This window comes from Colossoma macropomum, unplaced genomic scaffold (genome assembly GCF_904425465.1).
Source record: "Colossoma macropomum unplaced genomic scaffold, Colossoma_macropomum, whole genome shotgun sequence".
In the NCBI taxonomy this organism is placed as follows: Eukaryota; Metazoa; Chordata; class Actinopteri; order Characiformes; family Serrasalmidae; genus Colossoma; species Colossoma macropomum.
In genome coordinates, this window is record NW_023494802.1 from 34,759,597 (window position 1) to 34,769,006 (window position 9,410).

Sequence of the window (9,410 nt, forward strand, 5' to 3'; positions counted from 1 at the left end):
CAAGAACTGCACCAGGAGCTTCATCAAATGGATTTCGATGGCCGAGCAGCTGCACACAAACATGTTTCCTGTAGTGATGACCCACGCTTCACTATCTGGCAGTCTGATGGATGAATCTGGGTCTGGTGCATGCCAGGAAAACGCTAACTACCAAAGTTCATTTTGCCAACAGTAAAGTTTGGTGGAGGAAGGAAATAGTCTGAGTCTGTTTTTCAAGATATGTGCTCAGCTCCCCCTCAAGTGAAGGATAATGCAACTGCTACAGCACACAAAGACATTTTAGACAACTTTGTGGCAACAGTTTGGGGAAGGCCCTTTCCCAGTTCCAGCATGACTGTGTCCCAGTGCACAAAGCAAGGTCCATAAGGACATAGTCTGATACATTTTGCTGAGGAGGAACTCCAGTGGCCTGCACAGAGCCCTGACCTCATTTGGGATGAACTGGAACGTTGATTGCGAGCCAAGCCTTTTTGTCCAATATCAGTGCCTGACCTCTCAAATGCTCTTTTCACTCAATATGCACAAACACACAATGATATTTCGCTAAATAGCTTCTAAATACTTCAAAGAAAACTCTTGAATCTTCTAAAGATGTATTACTGTATGAGCTTAAGACACATTTTTTCAATCCAGCAGACTGCAGAGTGGGTAGCTGTAAAACTGTTTCCCACCAGACTTTTTAAAATAAACAGATGCATAGTTGTGGCCAGCTTAGCATACAATAGATATCAGGTGGTCTGTACCTCTGTGGACGAAGTGTCTGAGGCTGAGACTCATTTCCAAAAAAAAAGAAACATGCTGTTTTTTTGGTGGAAAACAGACCTGGCCCATCAGGCAATGATTTGACCACTCAAAACCAAGCAAGCTGGCACTGTGCTTGAAAAGAAAAGGTTCCTTCAAGTCTGCCAGCAGCTGGCAAAGATCGAATAGGACTGGGTGACTTTAATGAAGAACGGTGTCGATCACGTTTAAGCTGGAACGGCGCAAAAGGAATCAACGTTAGTGTGTGAAAGAACCCATGCAGCGGCCCTGCTCACTTCACTCCAACACATGAAGGAAGTGGACTCCGTTTAATATATCAAACGAGAAAAGGTTCAACATGTCCCATAATAAGCCATTTTCCTCTCACTCGTCCACCTCCTGAGATGTTGCATAACAGTTCCGCTGCTTTCACCTCTACAAAAGAGCCCCAAAATGCACCAGGCTCCTCTCAAGCCACTTCTCCTCTGGTCTGCTCTGGTCTGGGATCCTTTTCAACAATGTTATGAAACTTCATGAACTGAAGTTATGGGCTTTCTCTAGACTGACTCACCATCCAGACTAAATAAATAATACAATGCTGCATATAAAAATCAAGCTGTCAACTGACCTCATTTGATCTTTTTTCCAGGCCTGAAGCAGAACAGTTGCAACGTATTAATCAAGTTAAAGAGCTCAACAAGAAAGCAGTAAAAAATAATAATAATAATAATAATACAGTTTAGGATCCCAATACTGATACTTCTAAAAGTCTTCCTGTGTGCACATTAAAATGATTAAAAATCATTGTGATTTCTACTATGAAAATTGGTAAGTTTGGTATTTGCATTAGTCTTAACTTAGCTGTCCAACATTAGTCTGCATATGCCTACTATTTGACTTATAATTGCGGAATAGTGCTTGTCAAGAAATAACAGATGTTTCAAAAAATAACATTCAGGTTTAATGCTTGAAATATTAGGCCTAGATGATGTTCCTATCCTACATGCTCATTTACTACAATCATTACAAATTTCAGCTTGCAATTAAAGCATGCACATTCAATTGCGTTAAACAAGAAATGGTTCATGTCCTATGCAGTGTTTCTGTTTCTATCTAAAGTTTCTCAACGTCCACAGATATTATTCAACGTAAACCTAAACCAAACCTTTTAACCTAATAACATGTTCGTCTGTCTCCTCCAGCACCCCTGAAGGCAGTTTTAAACTGGTGTGCTGCTGCAAACCTGAGAACGTTTATGTCTTTACAGACGTCAGATGAGTATAAACATGCGTTGCCACTCATAAATGATCAGATACAGCTGATGTAGACTATTAACATAATTATTATCTGTTTGAACAAGGGCACATAGACTAACAAGCCTTGACAATGTAAGTAGCCTTGCATAGCTGTTGGCTACTTTTAAAAACATCCGTTCAAAAAACAGTATTATTTCCTTTGGCATATTCCTAAATTTAAGAAAAAAACATGCATTTTTTGGTAGAAGGAGTTGCACTAGTGGTAAATGATTTTTACCGGACATTGTGTATAGCAGTCTTGCAGAGTTGAGTGGGGAGGGGTTGACTGATACTGAGGTATCAATCAGCCACTCCCCACTCAAGACCAAACAGAAAAATAAAAACAGCTAATAAAAAACCTTCCTCCTTCCCGGCGCTGCTCCGTCGCACATAAACATGAGGAGGTTTCTGTAAATACCTCTCACTCAGCACTGTACAGACCCAAGACACAAAGCACAGATGGCAGCCATTAAGGTACTGCTAGTGAGTCTGGAAGTCTTTGATTTGGAGCAGAGATCCTATCTGCCGACTGCTCTCACACACTCTCACGGCAGCCTGTTCGCTCTCTGGCCCGCTCGGTATCTCTTTCACACACATCCACACGTGTGGGGAGTAATGGGAGCTGCTTGTTGAGGAGGGGACGTGGGTGCAGAGGAATGCCTCCTTTATTTTTCTAACCTCTGCAGCTCCATGTGTGCAGCTCTGCTCAGTTTGCATGGGACTCCCACCGCTCCTTCCCAGCCTGTTCCTCTGCACTGTGTCAGCTTCCTCCTCCAGCTGCGGGGACGCTGTCAGGGGAGCACTCGCTGTTCGTTTCAGCATTTGGACCACACTTAGGCCGAAAAGTATGGAAACATGAAAGTTTTAACGATATTTCATGATTAAGTCCGTCTGCAAACAACCAACCGAACATACTTACTGACATCTAGTTGTATCAAAGACATAGGGAAGCATTATATAACGGTAACTGATAAATCATTTGCCAATGAGTGGAACAATGGAATTTATTAATAAAGGTCCAATATTAGAATTACAACCAATAATTACAATCAACTTGGTGCACCATTTGTGCTCACATACACACTAATGCGTGTCACTAGTGGTGGCCAGCACAATGGCTAACATCCCCACCCCACCAGCAGAAAACTGAATGTCCTATTTCTCGTCCTGGCAGAACTGCTGCACCAACAAGAGTGCTTGGGCTGGACTCCTAACACTACATTTACCTGCCATTAGGCCTGTCATAGCCATGAAATATTAGCTGAAATATAAACAATTGGTATTAACAACTTGCCATTTTTGTTCATTCTATGCAACAAGCCCAAAGGACTCTAATAGGCAGATTAGCTATCTTGCTTATCTATCAAGCTCAAATAAACATTCACCGCTGCCTACTAAACATGTCATAGCACCAGTCAGAATTTGGTGAATTTCATTGGACACATACTGTATCTCAATAAATGCACTTTGTGCTTTCTATCACTTATTTTTATTTATCAACCTAACCGCACCACTAGTGGTAGCTAGCATAGTGCATAACACTCCCACCTCACTCATGGACGATTGGACATTTGATTCCTCATCCAGGCAGGAACGCCACTGCGATACCAACAAGAGTGCCTGGGCTAGACTCCTACATTCATCTAATCGTAAGTCACTCTTGACAATAACTGCAACCTGTTTTATGTTCAATGCATCATATCAGAATTATAGTGTGACTGTTTTAAAACGCAAAAAAAGGAAATGATCAGCTTTGTTGCATCAGCCACAAAAAGTTATCATTATTGGTTGGGAAATGCTATATAGAAGCAATCCTCAATGACGTTACTCCAACATATTGCACTGATTTGCAGTGATGTACTCTTAATTTAATGTATTATTTGGGAAAAAGCCTCCAGACTCTTTGGTAATAATGGTGCCTTTCACTGAGCAGTTTTTAATTCTTTACAAGCTCTTAATTTAACACACTTGATTAAGTTCAATAAGCTTCCAGAAGCACCTGAATGTGCAACTCTACAACAGAGTCACCAGGAATAAGGCAAAAAATACCCACCCTAAACATTTTATTAATAAACATGTCACTCTCCATTTGTCTTGAAAAAATGAAACCTTCACATTTATTTTTATGTTAAGTTAGTGTTGCTTCCAAATGTTTGGCCTGTAGTGAACATGCTGGATCATAGTTCAACTGTTAATAAATTTCCATCTGTAAGCACTCACTACCATAAATTCAGTGTTTTTCCATGATAATCAAAATACAAAGCCGTTATGACAGTTGCTGTGTCGCGTGCAGTATAATTTAACATCCCAGACTGGACTCCTGGTATGCAGCACATCTCTTTTCAAAGATTTACTACATACCAAAAACAAATTCACCAAACAGATTAACAACCTTCAGCCATAATTAGCTGCAAAAGTGAAATAAACCTTCTGACAGGAACACTGAGCACATTTAACTTGGCTGTTGTTTAAATTTAAGCCTAGCTCGCCTTTAACAGTGCACTTCCAAGCATCCAGCTCTGTCAGTGAATGGGATTCTGCAGACTAAACTCCACATACCATTCCGGCCCTTTCGTTTACACTAGAGAAAACACTTATATATCTTCCATATCCGGAATTCAGCCAGAGGTATCCAGAGTGCGCCACAGCTTGTGATGAAACTCAATGAAATGGATGAGTTTCATACATATCGCATTTAGATGAGTACCAAGTTCTTTAAAGCATTAGAAGAAACACTTCCACGTCCAGAATTTAGCCAGAGATACTGAGAATGTCGTACGGGGCTTCGTGGAGGTCATCAACTTGAGCAATTCTTCATAAAGGCTACCAACATGACCACCTGACCATCTCAAGTAAAATGGCCAAGCAAGCAATGGTGAGGTAAACCATATACAAGTAACTGTTCTTGACTGAATGAAAAAGCGCATGTCATTGTTTCTCAACTGGTACCTTTGGACTGCTTTCCTTGCTTTCAGGTTGTGGTTCAGCCTGCCCACCCTGTTAGTTTCCCTGTCCTTCAGTGACCTGGCCCGGCTTTAAATTTGCTGTTTTTGTCTGCTGTATACAACGAGCCCAAAGGGCCACAATCTGCAGATTAGTTGTCTTGTTTCCTAGCTGTCGACACTTAGCAGCTCCCAACTGATGACAGACACTGTTCAAACTCAAATAAACAAACATCACTCATCGCTGTCCTCGAAACATGTATCTCAGGGCGCTTTTGGCTTTCTTTTATGAACATTTATTCACTGATCCAACAAATGCGATAAACGCACCTAATGGTGATGTAAACATGTAATTGTTAAAGCCAACAACTGTGGAAAATAATGGCGATCAGCTCAAATAATTGTGATCAAACCTACTCGCACATGCAGTGAGATTAGCGGTGATGGAACCAAATGAAATGGATCAATTTCATACATATTGCATATAGATGGGTACTGAGTTCTTCACAACTTTAGAGGAAACACTTCTATTTCCCAAGGTTAGCCAGAGTGTGTGATAGAGCTTCATAGAAGTAATCAGTCAGTTCTTCATAAAGGCAAAAGAGCTTCCAAAATATGACCACCTGACCATCTCAACTAAAATGGCCAAGCAAGCAATGTAAACCATCTACAAGTTGCTCTTGAGTGAATGAATAAACAGCATGTCACGTTCTCTCAGCTGGTACCTTTGGACCGCTTTCCTTCCTTTCAGCTTGTAGTTCAGCCTGTCCACCCTGTCAGTTCTCCCTGTCCTTCAGTGACCTGGTCTGAAACTGATATTAGCTGTAGAAAAATCTTTGTTTGGCAGCTAATTTAGCTACACTGTTATATCACTGTAGTAACCAGACAGGTTCTGCAAACAGCCATCTATCTGGTAGCTCTGACTGAATTCGATGGTCTAAAGAACAGAGAGGACACGAAACAACGACACATTAAACACTGCGACCTACTAGTCTGATTAAAAAGCTTTCCTGGCACGACAGTGCTGCTTCAAATAGATCCTCCTGTGAGAAAAGTGGCTGTATTTTTAGGTTTCTTCACCAAATTCCGTTAAAAACGGTTGAAATTCAAACCTGACGAAAACTAACGGTCTGCAATCAACAGTTACCGTTAGACGAAAAACTGACATAACCTGACCTGGTTAGCGCACGGTTTTAGGCTGCACGTTCAACAGCAGGTTAGCTAGCCAACATACAGCCCATTGCTTTTATGACTTATGAAGAGAAAATGAAGCCATTCGTCCATTCAGTTGTGATTTTGACCAAAATGTACCACAGGTTGTTGTCATAGTGGCCGGAGCCCCACAGCTTCCAGCGCCAAGCGGCCATTCCATTCATTTGCTCCACTCGAGATTCAAACCTAACACAGCCGTACAGAAACAAACGAGCTGCATCATGTGAGACTAACAGTTACTGTACAACCAGAACAACAAACTAAAGCTACAGGCAGAAACAAACGACAAAAACCCCTCCAGAATGATCTTTGGCGGGCTGGCTTGCCTTCGTGGTGAGCATATGAGAGAAATATGGGCTAGAGGACAGTGGAAAACATAAAACTGCCCCCGGCTTTAAACAGCCTTTTACTCTGAACAGCCACACAGCTGAACGTCCACATAACGCTCGTTTTAGACTATTTTAAAAACAAACGGACAAGCCGCGCTGACCTGCTGAGAGCAGCACCAGTGAAGTCAAGAGAGCAAAATTAAACCTACCTAAATCGGGGTGAATCTTTGATGCAGTCTTCAAAATCCACCGTCATTTTGGGCGAATTTCGTCCTCCGGTTTAAAGCGAAATTTTCATCGCAGACCCAGATAGGCGAAATGAACAGGAGCAATCCCGTGTGCGACCGTATTACCGTTCACTCGTCCACAGATGAGGAGAGCCAAGCGCTGCTGGCCAGTGTGGAGCTGCTCCAGAGGAAGAGTTGGGGACGGTCGCTAAAGTGTTGTTCGTCTGAGAAAACGTGCGCGTCAATCAAAGTGATTAGCACTTCAACGAAAATCCTACTTATTTTCAAAACGTCAGCATAATTCATTCATTAAGATGTAGAAAATGTCATTCTGAGTAGTTTGATGTGAAATTTGGACAGAAACTGAGGTAGTAATGGGAACTAGACATCTTATGCATGTAATGCAAAGAAAGCCATCATTTGAAATGGAAATACTTTGCCTGATGGTTGATACATTGTTTTTATGATAGTTCTGAGATAAAGCTGGACTACGATGTCTTTTTTCAAAACCATTCTTGATGGAGAGGTATATGCAGGGCATAGATTAGCCCCCAAGGAAACGTGCCTTTTCAGATTTTTGTCGATTTCACTATTATCAGCATTACTTATAAAAAAAAACCTCAGAAAACATGTATTGGTTCACTGATCGTTTTGTATGGTAAATAAAATGGCTATATTTGCATTGTTGACATTGTGACCCCTGGTTCCTATCACTACTGTAAATAGTCTGAAATTCTCTCTACAACAAACCTTTTCACCACCACCAAATCTACCCTGAATGACTTTGTTCACATCTCAACCACTGAGATATGCACAAATTAAAAAAAAAAACGGAATTTAAAAAAAGAAGAATTTGTTTCTCAGGGATCAATTTTGTTCTTGGATAAAAGAAGTGGTAATAAATGTTAAACAATAGTGCATTTTGTTTTAGCTTTTTGCTTAATTTAGCGTGAAATGATAACATTTTTGTTAACCTAAACAATCAGCAAAACCCTGCGTAGTTGAGTGTAAACCTTTCCTCTGGCTGTTCACATTCTTTTGCAGGGAAGTCGAGGCTCGGAATTGCATCATTTTCAAAGCCTCACAAGCAAGCATTGTTAGCAACACGCTAACCAGCTAACGTTGGTGAAATGAGTGAGGTTTTTAACATTCATGATGTACTTAACATCTCAAAATATTGAACCTTGCTCATTGTTATGGATTTGACCAATTACTGTCTATATGTTTGCTAATCTGAAGCAAGTATCATTTAAAAGTGGAGAAGTGGTTTGTTACTGTTGAGTCTTGTTAATTTGATGTCATGCTCTGCGCTCGCAGTTGAGAACGCCATTCCGACAAGTAGGAATTCCAAGCTGAGGAGACATTTTCTTGTACATTTCGAGTCTGAGATGAGAAATTCTGAGTTATGAGCTTGAGTCGAAGGCTAGCTGAGAGTTTGTAATGAATGATGGGTATTAGTTTTTTGCAACTCCTACCAAATTCAGGGGAAAACTGACAACAATCATGATGATGCCGAGCATGTTTTAATGCATTATAAGGCAGTAACACTTAAATGAACAGTTAGAACAATTTACATTGTTCTTCAGTTACACTTCTCTCTTCGATTCTCCCTATTTTATTACGTGTATTGTTTGGCGTCAAAGAGAGAAAAATAGTTTTGAGACGGTCCCTAAATCACTTTGGCCGCAACACACACCCCGTCAATATTCTTCGCGTGAGTGAACAGGTTGGAAAAAAAATCCCAAAAAGCAGCGGACGGTTTGGTTCCACGTCTTTAAGTTCATTTTCTGTCAGCAGCTGATCATCTGATGATTATTGTTCAGTAGTTCAGAGTGTAAGGTATGACATTTCTCTCAGCATCACGTTCTGCTCATACACTAATGAAGACAATCACAGGGTTAGCGTGGGAGCTAATACTGCATTAGCACGCGGCAGCCTGATGAATGAGGGTCCAGATAAAATATAGTCCCAATTAGAGCAGCAATGTGCGTGTAAGTGTCAGCTCAGACAGGGCGTCGTAAAAAATGTGTTTAAAGGGCCAGTACGCCTCTTTAATGACCCGCTGGAGGCGACTGGACAGCCACGTGACCACATGACCCCTCGTTAAAATAAAAGCCAAAATGGACCCCGCTGTCATAAAGGCATTAAACTGACATAATTGGAAAGAAGGAGCTTATTGTAGGCCTTTTTGTTGGTGTGGGAATGTTGTACAAAAGTCCCAGCATTCCTCTATTAAAATGGAGAAAAAAACAGTGGTGGCTGAAAACTGAATACATTGCTCTAAATGTATTCAGTAATATATTCATAATACATTAACAATACATATTGATAAGGCACATGGGAAAAACCTTTTTTACATATCCACTACTAAAGAGATTATTAGTTTGATCATCCTTCAAAAGAGTTTAGTAATGCTGAGATAAATAACTGGCTCATCACAACTCATCAGTCTACTCAGGCTTTAGCAGAGCTCAATAACACTGACATTAATAACTAATCACATTGATTTATCAGTCTACTCAATTTCTGTATTCTGAATATGTATTCCCAATACTTGTATTCTGTTATATCTTAATCCTGTTTGTTGCAGAGTCAAACTGACAGATCACTGAATGTACGCTAGTTCTGGGAAATGTTGAATAGCCTAATTGGTGCATAACATTT

General features: G+C 40.7%; 1 protein-coding gene across 1 annotated transcript in view; it reads right to left on the reverse strand.

Annotated features, from left to right (window-relative positions):
• Nucleotides 1–6,917, reverse strand: part of acap3a (ArfGAP with coiled-coil, ankyrin repeat and PH domains 3a) — a 114,494-nt gene extending 107,577 nt beyond the window's left edge. Inside the window, exon 1 of the mRNA XM_036591480.1 lies at nt 6,729–6,917. Within this exon, the coding sequence (XP_036447373.1) occupies nt 6,729–6,775 (47 nt within the window). The 5' untranslated portion in view covers nt 6,776–6,917. The remainder of the gene's footprint in view (nt 1–6,728) is intronic.
• Between the last annotated feature and the right edge of the window lie 2,493 nt (nt 6,918–9,410).